The following is a 20,657-nucleotide window of genomic DNA, read 5'->3' as shown; positions in this document are numbered from 1 at the left end:
TTGAAGCTGAGGAATTCAGTTTGAAAGAAAAAAAACAACAACCAGGAAGTCAAACAGAGGAGGAAACGTCCTCGCTTGTGTTGGAGCATCTAACTTTTTTTAAAATCTATACAAACAAAGCTTTTTAAAGTTTTAAATAACAGCGTCAACTCAAAGAAAGTAGACCCGTCGGGTTGTGGTTTGTTTTCCAACAAGATGGACATTGATCCGGTAAGAGATGATGGTTTTTTGTGTGTGTTGTTGTTTGGAAAGCCATGTTTAACCTCAGACATGATATGCAACAGGTGTATTTCCAGATAACAATAAAATAAATGAGCTTTGTTATTTCTAGTGTCAGTGTTACTGGAATGAAGGAGCGCATTAACTTCTCGAAAAAAAAGAAAAGGAAGTCCCGGCATGCGCTCACAAAATGGCCTAATCACTCACACAGAGGAAACCATACGGCCGCAGGTGGAATTAGGTGTTTTTGGTAGAATTAAACTAAAATTTGTGTCAGAAACTTCATATAAAACTTTCATCCGCTTTTTAAATATCTCAAAGTATATTTGCATTCATATTTAGACGACAAAACATTTAGTTTTCCGCATGCATTTCACTTGCACAGCTCTGCTTCAGGTGGAGTCTGAGCCTGTAAACCAAACTCAGTCAAAAAAAAAGTGTCAATTTAAATATACTTTGTTACTTTAACAACTGATGGCTCATCAGTTGTTAAAGTGCCCCATTTGTCTCTGAAGAAGTCAACTCCTTGAGGACTATTTCATCTTGAGCTCAATGCATTTGCATTATATTTAGTATAAAAAAAAACCATAAATGCTGTTGTAAAAGTTGTCATGTTATTGAGGGAACTCTGATAATATTCTGAAATTAATTTAAAAAATCCTGTGTAACTTCTATTATACCTTTAAACTATATGTGAAGGTAGATTGAAATGACTAACTTTTGTTTCATTTAGATAAACATGTTTATTTTAGCTTCCCCTTTCATGGCTCAAGGAGCATGAAAGGTTGCTTGAGTATTATAATTACTATCTATTTTATTCATGAACACTTGTGAAATTGTGTCTTTCCTTCCTTGTTCTCGCCCTGCTGTGCTGTTAGAAGCTGTGTGTGAGTTCTTATAACTTTAGACAGTCATCAGTCACAAAGGCCTGGGGGGGTGATGAGGATCTGTTGGAGGCTATTAACATGAAGCGGGTGCTTTTCTCTGCTAAACCGTTAGAAACCGTGACTTCTGAGGGTTTTGAAACATTGCGTTCCCCTCTCTTTGAAATGTCAAACATTTGGACTTAAACTTCTGGTATTCGGACTCAGCCGTGCCGAGGGAAAGGGCTAAACCACCAGTGTTTTCCATTAAATTTTATTACTGTCTGTTTTACATCAGCGTTTGTTAGGGTGCTTTGATTAAAGGGAAATCTCTCTGCCGGTCTAGTGCCTGCCATACAGATTACAGTTGTTCCACATTTGACTAGATTAGGAGGTGAGCAGTGAGGATTTAATGTGGCCTTCTAAAACAAATAAAATCCATCCTTTGTATTCACAGCCGCAGTCGAACGTTTTAACAGGAAAGATTTTGATTGAATTCATTCCCATTGTAGAGAGCACTTCCGTATGTTTCATCCTTTATTCGTGTATCAGATAAGTATTTATTACAGGGTGCCTTATCGTCAGGCTTTTGTTTGAGTTTCTACGTTTTATTGGAAGGCGGAGAGCACTTTCTCTGCACAACAGAGGAACTTATTTCTTTTTTCCTCTACGAGGCTTACAACAGTTCAAATATTTGAGTAGGACACTTAATGCAGTCGTCATTGCTTAGACGTCTTGTACAGGGCATGTTTCTGTCTCCCTCTTTCTGTTAATGTTGATATTTGATAGCTGTCAGCCATTCAGTGGGCCTCACTGAACTACTAGCACTGTTAAAGGAAAAGGAGAGAGAGAGGTCTTTGTGACAGATACATGTAAATATAACAGGATACACAGCAGGACATCTAACATGAATACTAAAATATATGTTAAAATGGGGATGTAAAGAAACAGAAAAATATCTTAAATGAAACAAAAAAAATCAAGAAACACAAAGAGTGCATGATCAAAACCAGATACGTAGAGATGAGAGGTGAACTGGATCATACTGTACGAACCAACTCGCCTAAAAGAAAATGAAAAGAGTGGAGGCAAGATAGACAAAATAATGAAGAGAACACTGAAAGAAGAGAGATAATGAACCAAAAGACAATTAAATAGCTTTAAAAGAATAAAATAAAAGAATGAATAAAGGATCACTGGGTAGAATCAAGAAAGGAATCCAGAGAGGGAAGGCATAACAAGGGAGAAGGTGACGCAGCAAAAACCTGCTCTGTTTCCTAGAGACGGCTTTGTTTACAGTCTGGTGCCGGCTCATGGGGCATGGAAGTCACTGTACATAACACACACACCCCACACACCCCACACACACACACACACACCCCACACACACACACACACCACACTGCGTTTAAGATTTCCTCTTTGAAATCGCACCTACGACTGTGTAACATCACGGCTTATCTTCTTGGTTAGCGCAGGCGCGTCGTGGCAGGCGTTCCCAGAAACGTAAGAACTACGGTTTGACTGCCAGCAGGCTGTGCTGTCATGTGCAGCAGCCCGAGGGACAGAAAGGACTCTCAAAGCCATCACCGGTTGTCGTCATGCACCGGTGTCAGGCAGATGAACCCAATCACAAGGGGATGGGAGGGAATAAATAAAAGAAACCCTAAAGCTTTGTGGTAAAAATGTGTCAGGAGAACAGATTTAAACGGCCAGTCACTTTAATTTTTTACATTTTTGATACATTTATATGTAATGATTGTGTGACCTAGAGGCAGTGTATATAAAGAAAAGGGAATTGATCCAATGACTGACCCTTGAGTAACTCCACATGATGTCAAGGAGCAGACAAACTAATCCAAAGATGTTAGACACATAGACTGTAATAGGAGGTGGACGTAGTCATTGTGATGTCATCTATTTGTTTGTGGACCATCTTTGATCTTGTCCTTCACCATCTTTGGTTTTTTGCAACCAGTGAACGGAGGTGACCATTATCTAGAACTTCTGTTGCAATGAGACTTGAACTTTGAAAGGTAAAGGTTATTTTAAAAGTTGGTAATTGTCTGAACCCTAAATTAGGGTCAAGTTTATGCATCTTAAGCCCCTTAAAACAAACTTTGTCAGCTAAAAAAATAATATATTTTTTCTTCTTTTCCCCCACTTATAAAATCTTCTAAAAAGATAAAGTTTTGACATGGATCGCAGCTCAAATGTGTTATGCTTTGTTCCTCAACAAATTTTCTTAAATGACCTTTTTTTTTCTGTCCCACTCCAGGAGCGGGGAGGAGCAGAGGCGGAGCCAAAGGACAAGGTGCAGACCTTGAAGGACCAGGTGGATGGAGTGAAGGACATCATGACGCAGAATGTGGACCGGATCCTGGCCCGAGGAGAGAGACTGGATGACCTAATGGGCAAGTCAGAAGACCTGCAAGCAGGGGTGAGTCCCACCGCACGAGTTTGTCCTTCACCTTTGGTCTGCGGGTTGAGAGGTGGACTACATATGCACCGATGCATCTTCGGTGTGCTGTGAATTTGTAAACACAAAGGTTTGTACGCAATGACTTCAGTGATAATGATCCGGTCAACCGGTATAACAAGTCAGTTAGTCAGATTCAAGACATCACAGAACACAAATGAACCTGACTAAGTGTTGCCTTTTTCTTGCTCGAACCTAAACTTTGAATTTGGCTCTTTTTTTAGCTTGGCATTGTTCCAGCTGCACCTCGTTTGGTGATTAAGTTCCTTAACCCAACAACCTTTTGTCTGAGGTTCAAACGCCTCACTGCACCGGCTGTATAGACCTTCTTCATGGTAGACATTTAGATTTTGTCATAGCAGGAAAAGCACAGGTGGATGATGACATTAACGATGGCTCATGTGTCCCAGCAAGCCATACTAATCGGCCATTATCCAGATTATATAGACTGATACAAAAATACTGATTTATGACCCACTAGAAGTGTGTGGACGTGACTGTATCTACAGAGTCCCTCTGCCTGTATTTTCTCTAATTATTAAGTGTTTTGTTTGGTATGTTTTTTGGCGTCAGCAAAGAGCCTTTGTGCCCAATGTGTGGGTGTAACCCCCCCGCCAACAACATCGCTCACGGTGTGCAGCCCATTCTCATTCCCATTTTGCAAAAATATTGGGGCTATCACACCCCTCGGCATCTGATACCGATGCATCCTTTAGTGTCTATGATACAAAGCGTCCGTTTCTGAAGGATAAAGGGTTGTTACGTTGCTTTGTTTTTATGTACAGCAACCCACAATGCTTCATAATATACCTTAAAGTAACCATGTGATATGTCTGCTTTGAAAAAGGCCTACTGCTCATCGTAGGAAAGGAAAGTGACCACTGCCTGTAAAACTGCACAACCCGTAATACATAAAAGAACCCAGGAGATGTAATTTCACATGGAATGATCACAAAAACTGTCTGAAGCACCTGTACAAAATGTACGACCTCCTGCTGTCTCCCACAACTGACCTTCCTCACAGAAGTCATTTTGACATGTCACAGCCGTAAAAGCACAGCTGTATCTTTTTTATTTTATTTTTTTCATTTAGCTGTGCCAAAAAGCTGTGTAAGTGAACCAGCATGCACAATAACAGGAATGACCATTATCAATGACACATGATTGAGGTGCCGACAGTATGTGCTATATAAGGGAGAGTCAGTAGCAGAGACCAAACCTCCTTCAGCCACAGAAAAAGTAGCCGATGTTGGGTTGTGTTCACGTGGTAAATAGAGTTTTGGTTACTTACTGCACACTCTGATTGCATTTTTATCTGTAGAGGAATACATCAATTTAAATGAAAAGTGGTGCAGGTTTAGGTAGGTTTAAGATTAGATCTTTAAACCCCTCACATTAGCGGATAATCAGGGCCGAACATCGGTATCGACCAAGGACCAAGGAGAGATGAATCCGGGTTAGATGGGCCCAAAACTCCTTCAGTCTGAGCCCTGCTTAAGTTGTTAGCTTGGTTCTGCAAAACATCTGCTTCAATGTCTCGTCTCCCTCCCCTGCTCAGGCTCAGCACTTCAAGCAGACGTCTCAGAAAGTAGCTCGCACCTACTGGTGGAAGAACGTGAAGCTGATCGTGGTCATCGTGGTGGTCGTCCTCATCATCGTCCTCATCATCATCCTGCTGGCCACCGGAGTCATCCCTATCAGTGCCCCTGTGGCTCCTATAGTCAAGCCCACCCCCTCCCCCAAGCCATAAACACACACACACACACACACACACACACACACACACACACACACACACACACACACACACACACACACACAAATAATGTATATACAATCATAAACAAACACATTGTTATTGCACAGTATACAAAGTAATATATAGACTCAAATAACTGCTGTCTGGTGAAATCTTTTTTACTTCTATGTTAGTTTCTACTGGTAACGTTCATGCTTGTATTGGAATTCAAGGATTAAGGAGCTTTATGGAACTTTAATGGCACATTGTTTATGAAACCCTTTAAAAACACAATTCAAGCATAGCAATTCTTTTGAATTTGTGGGAAATTAAACAAGGATTTCTGGAAGTTCTGAGGTCTTCACCTGACGGCAGCAAAACACACAGTCCCTGTTCTCAAAGGACGCTACACATCAACACCTCTTTGCTTCAACACCAACGCTTATTTCATCCTGTTAAAGATAAAGTCACTTTAATGTGTTGGGAAGGAAATGATGAATGTGGATTCCCCAAGTATCTTACTAGACATTCTTTTTGTCTTGAATGTTATCAATTATGTGCACTTTTTACAAGGGGCCGTTCGTATCATTTAAATGAAGAAAAATGCAGTTTCCAAAGGAAATCCGGCAACGTGTTAGTTTTGCTGTAGAATCTGAAACAATCATAGGTCACACTTTATTTGATTAAATGCTGAATTGTGTATAGGATATGTATGTTACCATCTGTGGGCTTAATTCCTTTCAAGGGGCTTCCAGTTTCTTTGTAGTCAGACAATCTAGAAAAAGTAATCCATAGAAATTATTTTTAAAAATTTTCAGAAGGTTTATTGAATGTATACACTTTCTTCTATTTCTTTTGGAAATATTGTAATTAGCTCTTTATTTGTGTGGAGGGCTTATGTTTGAGGGGGTGATTTGTAAAAATGCAGTCAAAGTTTATAAAACAATTTTTGTGCTAAAAACTTATATTGAAAACCGTGAGCTGGCTACAACACGGAGTCCGGGAGTGAATCTTTAATTGATTTGGGCTATAAAACGTAACTGATGACAAAATTTCAGATCTGTACTGCAGTATCCTCTGTCTTTTTAACAGATCACATTTCCTAACTTTAACTCTAGAAATATTGCAGTTTAAGTGCATTACTTTTTGTACTTTGATTCAACAAACAAACCACCAGGGTCAGCTGCTAAAGTTCTGTTCCCACACTTCTAGTTTTTTGGAGCATCAGGTTCCTCCAGCCAACCAGCTGAGAGAGAGAGATCATTCACAGCCCCTCCATGGCTCCCCTTGCTGGGACCATTTCAATCAATAGACCCCCACAGTAACCTGCTGTTACAGTACCAGTTTAGCTTCAAAGAGCTCAAAATGATACCCACCATGAAGTGTAAATAGTCAAGATAGTCTTACCGTTATGTATATTTGCATCAGCCTTTGACTAATGTGTTAACTGTTCTTTTTAGAGGCTATTTATTTAATGCTTTATGTTCTATTTTTAAATCAAAAATGAACTGATTAAAGCTGTATGTGATTTCTATATAAACAGTTAATCCAGAATGATCGATCATAAAATGGTACAGTTCAATTGCTCTGCTGTTAATCATTTTCTAGATGTAGGTGTAAAAATGAGGCTCTCTGTTGTGTTTTTCCTCATGGCTCTGGGTTGCAGTAGCCCTAATCTCTCTGCCTGTTCATACACTCATTCTAAACGTCTGAATGCTGCGTGTGAGGACACGATCACATTGCTGTTCACACAGGCTCCAGCTGCAGCCGGTCTTCAACTCGCTGTCATTTTGATATCAGCACATTCCCTACACCGATGAAATACCAGCATCCTGCTCAGCTGACCTGTGATGTACATGAACGGTTTTATTAACAGAAGTATCTTTGGCCTTATTTTGATGTTTTGTTGGATTTAATGGTTTTAATGGTCTGATATGAAATAAATAGTATTTTCCCTCTACTGTGTTGTTCTGTCCTTTACTGTTTGTTGAAGTGCCACAAGGTGGAGATAGAGGGATACCAAGGGAAACAAAGCCATTTTTACTTTTTTCTTGTCAGATTTTTTTTTTTTAAATTTGGTCTTTTCTAATTCTTTTTTTTGTCATTTTTTTCTTTTGGAATTATCTTTTTTTTGTTTAATACAACCCAAAAACATTGTACTTCTGTTTTGTTTTTTTTCATTTTAGGTTTCAAATAAAAAACAAAAAAAATCCAAGAACGTTCACAGAAAAGCATACAATAGTTTCTAAGATATTTCAGGTTTGTCACTTACAGAGTTTTGCCAACCAAAGGACAGATGGATATTGCCATCCATGGAGACAGGCTGCTAGCGTGGCAACAGGTGGGACATTCAGGGACATGAACACAGAAGCGCTGGTGCGCTGTGTTCCCGGCAGTAGTACGTTTTCTCTTTAAAGGTCTTCAAATGGTATCATCACTTCCTTGATGTGATGTGAGTTGTTCCTGTTGGAACAGGTCAGGGAGGAGCCCATCCTAAGTGTAAACCAATGGAATGTCAGCTTTGGAGAAAAAGGAAGTTTGATTTGACAGGAAGGGCAGAATTATAGGACTGTTAAATAAATTCTAATGATTTAGTTGGTTGGACTTCTTCATTTCACCTGCTAATAAGATGACATCACCGTGAACCTGTTTTTCAGGAAACTCAATCAACCATTTCATGTGACAGGCTTAGAACAAACTGACAAAGGCAAGACAGACATGGTAAGTGAATACTCATGATTTTTATTGGCAACAGATGAAAGTTTATTTTAGCAGAATGCTTTTATAAAAATATGCTCTGACCCTTCTTAATCTGTAGTACCACGTGGTAGAAGGAGGAAGATGGGACACGTTAGCTGCTGTGAAGTCCTTTTTAAATATACTTAATTAGAATTGTTCTATTTGTTGGTTTCCTGTTTCTGTCAACTTCTGAGATGCCTTGTCTCATGACTCTGAAGGCAAAGGTGAAGGAGAAACTGGGATACAAACTGCTATGAGGTCAAACTACTCTCTAAATGTACTTCACCAGGGCTCTTGTGTATCTCTGATTTGTACATTTACTATCCTACAGTCTGGTGATTCATTTTCACAGTATGTCTCAGAACCAGAATGAAACATGCTCAGATTCATTAAGGGAGGCCTGGCAGAAGGAATTGGGAGCTTTTGAATGCTTTTAAATTTTATTTAAAGAACTTAAGCCCTTTCAAGTCAAAAACTAAGATTGTGAAGCCATCTGAGGCAAATTCACAATGTAATGGAGAAAAATGTAACGGAGAAAAAGAACATAGTAACAAAAAAAGGAAATATTTTCGTAAGCTTTAATTATCTTAAAATAGTTTTTTAGTATTGTATTTGTTTCTAGAACCAACAAAAGTTGCAGTGAGACAGTCTTTGCAATGTAAGGTTATTTTGTAATAGAACTATTGGTTAAACCCTAAAATATGCTTGAATTATTTTATCCAATAAACTAATAACTAACTAACCAGGTAACTTGTCTCATACCCCACCCCAGGAGCAGGGAGGAGTTTCAGAATCAGCGCCAAAGGACAAGATGCAGGTCTTGAGGGTCCAGGTAGAGGAAGTCACAGAGCAGATGAAGGAAAACGTGGAACAAATCGTAGAACGGGGAGAAAAGGGGCTTGTCCTTCTCGCCACGTCAGAGAAAATGGAAAAAGAGGTCAGTCTTACTGATGTTGTTTATCCTTTTTATTATGATTTTTGTATAAGGGGATTGCGAGGGTTAAACAAAGAGGTTGTTGAACTATGACCTCTGTGTTCATCATCAGCAGGAAAACCAGAACAACAAATCAGTAGAGGCCGTCCCACATTCAAACCATTACAGCACAGAACCAACGGCCTTTTAAAGCACCTTTTTAGAAACGCATTGCTCCAGCTGCACCTCTTTAGGTGATGAAACATGTTAACCCAACAACCTTTTTCGCCTCACTGCACAGGTTGTAAAGCTAATATAAGGGAATGGAGCCACTGCTTTCTGTAAAATGCACAACCTGTCATTCTAGTTTTTCTTTTTCCAGGAAATGTGTCAGTAAATGCTTGTTATTACAGTAACTACTAACTGACTAAGCACCTGGCACACGTTTTGTTTCATCATAGCAGGAAAAAGCAAAGTTGTATGTAATGACGTTAATGCTGGCACTGTTCCAATTAGCTTTGTAGGTAAGTCAGCAGAGGTACAAATAGTATTAGCTGGTTAGCGTGTTCATTTCAGAAGATATCTCTGCAACACAATAGAAAGACATCTTTGACATGTATAGAAATATACAATAGAAATGTGGTCAGATCCTACACAGTGCATCTTTAACATATGAAGAAATTCACAATGTGTTGCTTCAATGTCTCGTCTCCCTCCCCTCCTCAGGCTCAGCACTTCAAGCAGACGTCTCAGAACGTAGCTCGCACCTACTGGTGGAAGAACGTGAAGCTGGTCGTGGTCATCGTGGTGGTCGTCCTCATCATCGTCCTCATCATCGTCCTGCTGGCCACCGGAGTCATCCCTGTCAGTGCTCCTGCAGCCAATCCCTCCATCAAGCCGTAAACACGACATAATGTATTATCACAATTTTAATCCTTTAAATGCCAGTTTGTTTACATAATGTCACTGTTGTTTTATATGAGGATAAAAAGTAATTTGCCGGGCTATAGTGTTGTTCAAAAGGAACTTAAAGTTTATGTAGAGAGATGAGAGATTGAAATATAAAACACATTTTGTCTTATAGGCAATGAGTTTAAGATTCTGCAGAGATGTCTGTTAAGCGTTCAAGGGAGTCTGTAATCTAGACATGACTTGAGTTTGAGAATAGGCAAATACACACAGAACTCTGTCATTTGCAAAAATATATATATATTAGGACTATGTTTGAGTATGTTAAAAGTAGATTACAAATAATAAAAAGCAAGCTCAGGACCATGTGTTATGAAAAGATCAGTTATAAACACACAGATTTGCGTGGAACATTTTCTCTGCATAATACAATAATCATCAAATAAATAAAAAAAGCGGTAATCCACTTAAATTCTGTTTATATCTTTAGCAGATATATTTCAGGTTTTGACTCAACTCATAATGTCCCTGCTGCTGTGAAGCTGCTGTGAGGCAGCAGAGGTCAGTGAAGAGTAGATTGAGGGCAGTGAGAGAAAAACAAGCTCTTCTTGGGAGAGAGTACCAGAGCTCCACATTTATGGTTTTAATAAATTGATTAAAGAAGAAAACAGCGCCAGATGTTTAAGGCTCATGTGATGGATGATAATCCCAGATTTTGAAGTGTAAATTGTCAACACAGCTGCAACTTTATATTTATTTGCAACATACATTTATCAATGTGTTAATGAACGTAACTGTTCATTGTTAGGCTATTTATTTATTGCTTTAATTGTGTAGTTTCTTTTTTTTTTTTTTTTTTTTTTTTTACCAAAAATCGACCAGTGAAAGCTGTGTGTTCTTTAAAATCAGATACCTCTTTTTTTTTTTAGACATGGTTGTGGGGCACTGTAGTCCTTATTGAATTGTTTTTTCTCACCCTCATACTGAGCTCATCCATGCTGTGAGACCAAGATCATGTTCAGGCTCCAGCTGCAGCAGGTCTCCCACTATGTTTTTTTTTTTACCATTTTGTTTTATCAACAGTGCCTTTTTTTCTGATGACTTATGTTATTTAATGATTTCAATGCTCTGATATGTAATACATATTAAAGTGTTTACTTTTGCTTTTACGTTGCTGTTTTTTGAATTGCCACCAGATGGAGACAGAGAGTTTGAGACTCAAGTAGCTGTGAGGGGATTCCCCACAGCTCTTCTGACATTTCAGAGCAGCCTTTGCTGAAACCATGGAGGGAGATGTCACACACTGTCTCACACTTTTGGTTTCTGTTCAGCATATTCACAGGCTTTAGTAATACAAATACAACAGAGCTATAGCAAGAAAAACAAGATGTTGAAATACTGTAATCACATGACTTAAAGGAACATCTGATATCTCTTTACTTTCAACCCTCTGTATCCAGATCCTCTATTCGTTTACATCCTCTTTTTGCATCCTTTCATGCAAGATCCAAGAAGCTCCTTATCCTAAATGCAGCACCCTAACACAAAGAGTACTTCAGGGTCGAGCAGTTTCGCTGATAACCAACTGCCCTGCTTCCAAAAAGAAGTTTGGTCTCTTTGTGTCTTGATGTGACCCCAACACATGTTGAGAATTAGGTTTAACTGTTTGTAACTGTGCCATGTTTTAAGCCACAAAGGAGTCTATTGCACCATGGTTTGGTTAGCGAAACTATAGCAGGAAAAAAGTCCTATAAAGTGAAAATAAGTGTACTTTTTTTTAAACTATGCTATACTATACTCTACTCTACTATACACATAAATGACATATATACACTATACTTTGGTATGGTGTAGTATTGTAAAGTAAAGTATAGAACTACACTATACTATGATACTATACTATAATTAAAATAATGTGCAATTATGTATAGATTTATATAATGAAGTATAGCAGATATCTACACTGACGACATAACCCTGCAGTACTACACTAGAGTATACTATATGAAACTAAACTATACTATACTCAACAAACTATACTGTACTACAGCAGACTATACTATATTTTCATATATGTATCTGAGGATAAAAGTAAAGTTTGATTTGTTTTACTATACTTTAATATACAATACTATTCTATTATATACTATACCATATTGTTAAAGTATACTATTATATCAACTATAGTTAGTAAATACAAGACTATAATACAATACAGTACAACACTACACTATCATTTTATAGTATACTAAAACGGCTCTCATGCTGCCTCAGTTAGAAAAGCGGGAAACGGTACTTCCCAGATCTATCATGGTGATTATAAGCCCACTGTGATGAAGCGTTAGCTAGTAAAGATGAATCTGAGGTTCATTAGAGGCTGATGCAGGTTAACAGGGTCAATGCTATCAGATCTGGGTTGAAATTTGTGATTAACATAACACCTTAATATACGAATACTATACTATTACTGTACTATGCTATGCTATGCTATACTATACTTTATTATACTAAACTATGCTATGGTATACAATACTATAATATACTATACTATACTGTACTCTATTATACTATGCTATGGTATACTACACTATACTGTGGTATGCTATGGTATACTATACTATTCTATACTAAACTATGCTATGGTATACCATACTATAATATACTATACTATACTGTACTATGCTATGGTATACCATACTATACTAAACCATGCTATACTATACTATTCTATACTAAATATATATATACTATAATATACTATACTATACTGTACAGCTGTAAAAATCATACCCACTATCAATAATACAAAGTCTGGATTTACCCTACTCAGCAAGGAGTCACGTGACCACATTTTTGTAATTCTATACTTTCCGGGAATACCTTGAAAGTTTCACATTTAGACCGGACACAAAGCCCAACAGGCAGAAGGGAGAAGTGAAAAAGAATTCATGGACAAAAAAGAAAACCGCAAAAAAACATTGCATTAGTTTTGAGAGCAGAAGGTGGAGCAGTCATGCAGATTTAAATCTGCAGCCCTGGTATGCTGTGTGTCTTGTTTCTAAAGCTGACTTGAGTCACACTATAAGTGCTTTGGATCCGGTGACAGCCTCGACACAAACGCATCAAGAGACGGAACCGACATGGTGAGTCAATATAAAGATACCTCTCCAAATATAGATCCTGAAAATAATAGAAAATAAATATTAAAATTCAAAATGCTTGTTTTAAGTAGTTGGAAACACGTGATTTTCAGAGTCAGGTCGAAATACATTGAGTTGAATGTCAACTTAATTAATACACACGCATTAAAAATGCAAAAAAGGCATGTTCATTCAAAATGCAAAAATATAAACATGTTGTTTGTCTTAACAGTGTTTATATGGAGTGAGTTATTCTAGTGAAGTGAGTCTACTCAGGTTGATATTTCAATTATGGGTTTTTTTCTCTGATCGATGTTTTTGATGCTTCTGATATGTTTATTGTATTATATTTGAAATGTCCTTTTATATTTACTATTTCTTTTCTTTGTTTTATGAAGCCTCCCTGGGAAAGCATTTCACAAATCAGAGGGACAATAGACATTGTGAATCTATAGAGTTTAAGCCGTAAAGTTGTTGCTTCCTCTCGTTGGCTCTGGGGGTCAAAGGTGAAGGAGAAACCTGTCAGGATACAAACTGCTTTGAGGTCAAAACTTCTCTCTAAATATCCGGCTCCAGGGTTCTTATCAGTCTGTCGTTAACCTGTTGATGCTGATTTGCCCTTCGGTGCTGCTGCCTTTTTCCCTCCGAGCAGACGTAAAGGAGGAGAGTGTTATACAGCTGCTGCAGTAATGTGTTTTTTTATGATCTGGGGAAACCTGCCTTACTTCATTTTATTAGTTTCACTTTCATAATGTGCTCCTCTTCATTTTAGCTTCAAGTGTCATTGCAGTGGAAAGTTGCTTTTAATAGTAATTACGTTCCATTATACGCTTTAACAATATTTATTTCAGTTATAGATTAATATAGTCTTGGTTGCATCATTCTACTTTAAAAAAGCATGTCACAGCAGGATGTTTTGTTTCGTTTTACTCAAATTCACTACATGACTGTTGCAATGTTTATAAAACGGCTAACCAGTCCGGTCTCTATCAGGGCGACACAGGTTGATTTTCTTTTCTCAGTTTGCAGCCTGTTTGGACTACAAGCTGGAAGGTTTTACTTTGACTGTTTCATTAACGCTGTTTTTTTTTGTTTCACATCCAGATATTAGCCATATCCACCGTTCTTTAACAGCAGGAATGTTTAAACAATGCACGCACATCAATCCCTGCAAAAAAAGTCCAGAATGACTGAATCCACATTACGTCTTCCTCACTCTTAAATCATGGTGTGTGTGTGTGTGTGTGTGTGTGGTGTGTGTGTGTGTGTGTGTGTGTGTGTGTGTGTGTGTGTGTGTGTGTGTGTGTGTGTGTGTGTGTGTGTGTGTGTGTGTGTGTGTGTGTGTGTGTGTTGATTGCACAGGAGAATGGGAAGAACCGCCTGCAGCAGACCCAGGACGATGTGGAGGAGGTTAAGGTCATCATGCTGGACAACCTGAACAAGGCTGAAGAGAAATCTGAGAAACTGCACGAACTGGAGGATAGGGCAGATGAGCTGCATTCAAAAGTAAGCGGGGGGAGATGAAAGACTTCCAAGTGGAAATAAAATCACATCACAGGCGAAAGGCTCCACAGACTCCCTTTTCCACAGGCGTCCAGGGACTTAAAGCTAGGAAATGTCATATTGATGTCTATAAATACGCCATAGGTGGAGCTGGAGAGGAAAACAAATGTACAATTTACATGCTGATTGTGTTTTATGGTGCTATTTTAAGAAAGGTATTTCCTATTGTTTCCTAAGATGAATGAGGCGAGCTGGTCTCCCTGGGTACGACAGAGAGAGTCCAGGACATGCCACGAGGTGCACCCTGCGGGTCACATCTTTCCCACATTGCCCCGTTGGCCGGTGTTACATCAGAGAACTAAAAAAGCAAACAGCCAGAAAAACCTAAACTTAAATTCAAGCACCACTTGGATACACTTTGTGATAACATGGTTTCTTATTTCCTAGGGAAAAAAACTAATTCTTCTCCAGGCAATATTTTTATTATAACAGTGGATCAAATGGCTTTGTGTGATGTGAAAGGGGTCATTTAGACATCATTTAATGTAAAGAATGATGTCATTCAATGTTGGACAAATTTGTACAAAAAAACATTCAATTCTTGGGTTCGAATTACACTGTGGCCCTCAGGGGAGGCTTATTTTTCGGGGATAAGAAGGTACTGGACACATGCACCCGCCTACGTGCAAAAACATACTGTAAATACAGTCCAATTCATACACAGAATATTTAGCCTGGGACAACAAAGAAACAATAATTTAACTTGGGTCTTGAGGAGCTTCATCTCCTTAAGTTCTCTGATAAATGCTCATCAGTGTGATGTAACACTGGCCAACCGGCTTGTCGACCCCCAGACGGACCATAGTGTTCATGTTATCCATTGTTAATACAAACACATTGAATATTACCAAAATCCATCCATCCCATCTTGTCATATGTTCCATATGTTTCATACTATCAGACTATTTAAAAGCAGTTTATTTACACAACAACGTAATGTAACACCTTCCATTTTGTTTGTGTGTTTTCTTTCCAGGCCAAGGTTTTTGAATTGGCCGCCGAGAAGGTGAAACAAAAGTATACGAAAAAAAGATGTGAGGGCCAGAAGATGAAATGGGTGTTTATTGGCATCGGAGTCGTCGTAGGACTCATCATTTTGGGACTCATAATCCGTGCTATTGTTTAAAGCACACAAGCACCAATGTGTTGCTTCAATGTCTCGTCTCCCTCCCCTGCTCAGGAGAAAAACAAGCTCTTCTTGGGAGGGAGAACCAGAGCTCCACATTTATGGTTTTAATACTTTCATTCAATAAATTCCAGGGTCAGATGTTTAAGGCTCATGTCTGTTTGCACACGTCTAGTGAAGGAGGATAATCAACACAGCCTTGCCATTTATCAATGTGTTAGACATGGTTGTGGGGCACTGTAGTCCTTATTGAATTGTTTTTTCTCACCCTCATACTGAGCTCATCCATGCTGTGAGACCAAGATCATGTTCAGGCTCCAGCTGCAGCAGGTCTCCCACTATGTTTTTTTTTTTACCATTTTGTTTTATGAGCAGAATCAACAATGCTTTTTTTTTCTGATGACTTATGTTATTTAATGATTTCAATGCTCTGATATGTAATACATATTAAAGTGTTTACTTTTGCTTTTACGTTGCTGTTTTTTGAATTGCCACCAGATGGAGTCAGAGAGTTTAAGACTCAAGTAGCTGTGAGGGGATTCAGCCTTTGCTGAAACCATGGAGGGAGATGTCACACACTGTCTCACACTTTTGGTTTCTGTTCGGTGTATTCACAGGCTTTAGTAATACAAATACAACAGAGCTATAGCAAGAAAAACAAGATGTTGAAATACTGTAATCACATGACTTATAGGAACATTTAACTTTGCAAACATTAGAACAAAAGTGAGTCATATTATTTTGAGAAGAAAGCAGTAAAAAAAAAAGAAGGGTGGTATACTCCATACCAGCTGGTGAGGCTTCTGAACAGAAGGCCTTCAATGTGAACACATCTGTTTTCAAATAAGGATAGATTACAACTGAACATCTACTAACTGATTCTGATGTTCATGAAAAAACATTAAAAAAAAAAAAAGAAAATATGCCGACAGAACATATAAAAACATCCCAAAATGCATTCAAACCAAGCAACCTGCAGAAGGACAACTCAGTAAAGTTAAACTATAATCCAGGCAGAGTGTTGAACGTGTCGTAACAGGCCAGCCTCTCCTGTTGACTCAACAACACAAAACCTCTGTGTCCCATCAGAATGAATGTGCTGTTTTGTCAACAAGTGGTGACTAAAATATTAAGGGTTTTATCCCCATGAAAAAAGGGCCTGACGAGGTTTTGTAACAACAGCCTCTTAGACAAACGCAAAAAGCAGAGCCACAGAAAGCCCATTTGCTTCTGATGGGAATTCAGCCCGGACTCAGACTGTGGTAGTCATGCGGATGTGAGCCTGCCATCCATTGACGAGTACTACACAATGATTTGAAGGGAGGGTGATCAGCATGCTGAATATGGCCCTTTGTATTGGTGCGGCTTTTCCCTGAAGAAGTCTTTTGTTGGCCGGGTCTCTGACCCCAGCAGCTCTGACCTGAATACAGCTCTCATGCTGCCTCAGTTAGAAAAGCGGGAAACGGTACTTCCCAGATCTATCAGGGTGATTATAAGCCCACTGTGATGAAGCGTTAGCTAGTAAAGATGAATCTGAGGTTCATTAGAGGCTGATGCAGGTTAACAGGGTCAATGCTATCAGATCTGGGTTGAAATTTGTGATTAACATAACACCTTAATATACGAATACTATACTATTACTGTACTATGCTATGCTATGCTATGCTATGCTATGCTATGCTATGCTATGCTATGCTAAACTATACTATACTAAACTATGCTATGGTATACTATGCTAAACTATGCTATGGTATACAATACTATAATATACTATACTATACTGTACTCTATTATACTATGCTATGGTATACTATACTATACTGTGGTATGCTATGGTATACTATACTATACTATACTATTCTATACTAAACTATGCTATGGTATACCATACTATAATATACTATACTATACTGTACTATGCTATGGTATACCATACTATACTAAACTATGCTATACTATACTATAATATACTATACTATGCTATGGTATGCTATACTCTACTCTACTCTACTCTACTCTACTATACTATACTATACCCTACTTTACTATACACATAAATTACATATATACACTATACTTTGTTATGGTGTAGTATTGTATAATAAAGAAAAGTATAGAACTACACTTCGATACTATACTATAATTAAAATAATGTGCAATTATGTATAGATTTATATAATGAAGTATAGCAGATATCTACACTGACGACATAACCCTGCAGTACTACACTAGAGTATACTATATGAAACTAAACTATACTATACTCAACAAACTATACTGTACTACAGCAGACTATACTATATTTTCATATATGTATCTGAGGATAAAAGTAAAGTTAGATTTTTTTACTATACTTTAATATACAATACTATTCTATTATATACTATACCATATTGTTAAAGTACACTATTATATCAACTATAGTTAGTAAATACAAGACTATAATACAATACAGTACAACACTACACTATCATTTCATAGTATACTAAAAGAAACTACAGGCCAACTCTAACATTATATAACAAATCTGATTATTATATGCTGTACTTAACTATTAAACTATACTTATATTACTGCAGTGGTAATATTACTACTCCTCATATTGGTGCTCATGATGATGGTGTTGCTTCGTCTAATGAAACAACACAGAAAATGAATCAACAGATTTACATACTGTTCCTGTAATCACAGCTTTAGTTTGGGTCAGGTGATAAAATGTGTTACGGTAAATAGAAACAGTTTCAGGACCAGCTGTTTCCTGCTTCCCCTCTCGAAACAGCAATATATATCAGTAATATTAGATGCTTTTTTTTAGATAAGGTGTATTTATTCATGGTTCCTTAGGTCTGTGTTGGCAAATGGTGGTGCTCTGAGTGATTTATTCACATGGACCGCCTCCCTTGTCTTTAGTGTTTAAAGAGGCTTATACTATCACACATAATAAAAACAAGGTAACGTCACAATAGAGACGACTGATCACTGCAAACCCTTCAGTGAGGACGTACAGCTGTAAAATCATACCCACTATCAATAATATAAATCTTTTAGATATATATTTTCTATGTGTTTGTTTTAATTCAAAAAGAAACAACAACCACAACCAAATATCTGAATGAAAAATATATTACATATTATGATCACATACTTGTATATATACTCATGTAAAGAAAATATTAAATAGTATGTGTGTACAAAGGTTTAAGTTAATAAGAAAAGAAATTCTGGGTGAGATTTTTATTTAGTTTATTGACATAAGTTTAGGCCTTTGAGTGTGTAACATTATTACCGCCAATTATTCATCTTCATGGGCTTCAGCAAACCAATGTTTTCATTCAGCCAAATAAATGGAGCTTAGATCTTTGTGTAAATTACCCCACTTCCTGTTTCTGATATCTCTTTACTTTCAACCCTCTGCATCCAGATCCTCTATTCATTTACATCCTCTTTTTGCATCCTTTCATGCAAGATCCAAGAAATGTAACACAGCAGTTTGCCAACTGGTCTTATGAATCAATGATGCGGCAACTTCTTATGATCTTAGTATGTCTTGATCTCTGAATTATGTTTGGACCTCTTGCATAGTCAGAGGCGTAATGGGATCTGCCTTATGGTGGTTTTTTTTCTGCATATGACTGTTGCTGAATGAATCGAAAGACTGTTGGGGAGAATTTCAATTGCCCATGTGAGTGACGCAGTTAAACTACAAAGGAGTTGTGTTGTCTGCCTGTCAGCTCCTTATCCTAAATGCAGCACCCTAACACAAAGAGTACTTCAGGGTCGAGCAGTTTCGCTGATAACCAACTGCCCTGCTTCCAAAAAGAAGTTTGGTCTCTTTGTGTCTTGATGTGACCCCAACACATGTTGAGAATTAGGTTTAACTGTTTGTAACTGTGCCATGTTTTAAGCCACAAAGGAGTCTATTGCACCATGGTTTGGTTAGCGAAACTATAGCAGGAAAAAAGTCCTATAAAGTGCATTAACTGAAAATAAGTGTACTTTTTGGTGCCTCTGACATACTCTAAGTCCCTGTGGGGATATTATATGAGCATTACACATATTTCTCACCAGGGTGGACCAGCAGTCACCTTCTTTAAATCTTGCACAACCCATAAGAGGGCAACACCCTTCAGTGACCAAACAGCACATACTGTTCTACAGTAAGTCTGAAGGCCTGCTGTAAATGGACTGGTCTAATGTTCATGACATGACACAGATGTAAAAGAGAGGACGAGTCTGATGCTGCCAGACTATCACTGAACAGACAACGACCAGAGTGAAGGCCCATTAGTGTGTTTATGATGTATCTGCTGTGCAGTTCTTACTAGTTTTCCTGCTGGATGAAGGAGATAAGGAAATGCCCCTGAATAGTCTGAGTGCTGCTGCATTCAGGTGCCCCTGGTAATTTGAAGACCAGGAGCACCTGAATGCCTCTGCTCTTCATCAAAAAGGTGTTTCAAGCGCATTTTTGACAACAATAATTTCGAGTATTTTTTTGTGCAAAGTCTATATATGCTTTCTATATATATATCAAAATGCACCATAATTAAAATAAATAAAAAACGTCATGTTTTTTAACTAAAACCTTAATCTGAAAAATAACTAGTAACTCCAGCTGTCAAATGAATGTGATAGAGTGAAACAGAGTACAATATTCCCCCTGAAATATAATGGAGTAAAAGTATAAAGCAGTATTTGGGTATTAGTAGTAATTGACTGTAATGTAATGTAATGTAGTTATTTCCCACCGTTGCAAATAATCCTTTATGGACCTTTTTAATGTAAACTGACGGAAGGCAATCCAACGGTGCTCCAAAATTTGGATTAACCAATTAACCAAAAAGTCAAAACATTGCCAAATCCGGGGAAGTCCGGATTTACCCTACTCAGCAAGACGGTCACGTGACCACATTTTTGTTAATTGTATATTTTCCAGGAATACCTTGAACGCATCACATTTAGACAGCTATG

The 20,657-nt window shown here is 38.0% G+C and overlaps 3 protein-coding genes across 4 annotated transcripts; all 3 read left to right on the top strand.

The window, feature by feature from the left end:
• LOC129101165 (vesicle-associated membrane protein 8-like) lies at positions 1-7,281 on the top strand. Its single transcript, XM_054610835.1, has 3 exons — positions 1-210; positions 3,361-3,522; positions 5,120-7,281. The coding sequence occupies exons 1-3, from the start codon at positions 196-198 to the stop codon at positions 5,309-5,311; spliced, it is 369 nt and encodes a 122-aa protein (XP_054466810.1). The 5' UTR covers positions 1-195; the 3' UTR covers positions 5,312-7,281.
• A 951-nt stretch (positions 7,282-8,232) lies between these two features.
• Positions 8,233-9,948, top strand: LOC129100691 (vesicle-associated membrane protein 8-like). Its single transcript, XM_054610131.1, has 3 exons — positions 8,233-8,262; positions 8,811-8,975; positions 9,678-9,948. Exons 1-3 carry the CDS (start codon positions 8,233-8,235, stop codon positions 9,852-9,854), a joined length of 372 nt encoding a protein of 123 aa, XP_054466106.1. The 3' UTR covers positions 9,855-9,948.
• A 2,819-nt stretch (positions 9,949-12,767) lies between these two features.
• LOC129101567 (vesicle-associated membrane protein 3-like) lies at positions 12,768-16,142 on the top strand. 2 transcript variants are annotated; one of them, XM_054611432.1, is made up of 3 exons: positions 12,768-13,003; positions 14,363-14,506; positions 15,540-16,142. In XM_054611432.1, the coding sequence occupies exons 1-3, from the start codon at positions 13,001-13,003 to the stop codon at positions 15,687-15,689; spliced, it is 297 nt and encodes a 98-aa protein (XP_054467407.1). In that variant the 5' UTR covers positions 12,768-13,000; the 3' UTR covers positions 15,690-16,142. The 2 variants fall into 2 exon arrangements, with proteins under 2 accessions (XP_054467407.1, XP_054467406.1); XM_054611431.1 differs by lacking the exon at positions 15,540-16,142 and adding an exon at positions 14,741-15,532.
• Positions 16,143-20,657: the final 4,515 nt, after the last annotated feature.

This window comes from Anoplopoma fimbria, chromosome 13, assembly GCF_027596085.1.
Source record: "Anoplopoma fimbria isolate UVic2021 breed Golden Eagle Sablefish chromosome 13, Afim_UVic_2022, whole genome shotgun sequence".
Classification (NCBI taxonomy): Eukaryota; Metazoa; Chordata; class Actinopteri; order Perciformes; family Anoplopomatidae; genus Anoplopoma; species Anoplopoma fimbria.
The sequence above is the reverse complement of the archived record's forward strand: the minus strand, read 5'-3'. Positions and strand labels throughout refer to the sequence as shown.

Excerpts from the sequence above, each read along its gene's own strand:
- LOC129101165 (XM_054610835.1), top strand. Across the intron at positions 3,523-5,119 it reads CAGAAGACCTGCAAGCAGGG|GCTCAGCACTTCAAGCAGAC; the intron begins GTGAGTCCCACC and ends TCCCCTGCTCAG.
- LOC129100691 (XM_054610131.1), top strand. The coding sequence starts at position 8,233 with ATGCCTTGTCTCATGACTCTGAAGGCAAAG. Across the intron at positions 8,263-8,810 it reads TCATGACTCTGAAGGCAAAG|GAGCAGGGAGGAGTTTCAGA; the intron begins GTGAAGGAGAAA and ends ACCCCACCCCAG. Across the intron at positions 8,976-9,677 it reads CAGAGAAAATGGAAAAAGAG|GCTCAGCACTTCAAGCAGAC; the intron begins GTCAGTCTTACT and ends TCCCCTCCTCAG.
- LOC129101567 (XM_054611431.1), top strand. Across the intron at positions 14,507-14,740 it reads CAGATGAGCTGCATTCAAAA|ATGAATGAGGCGAGCTGGTC; the intron begins GTAAGCGGGGGG and ends TTGTTTCCTAAG.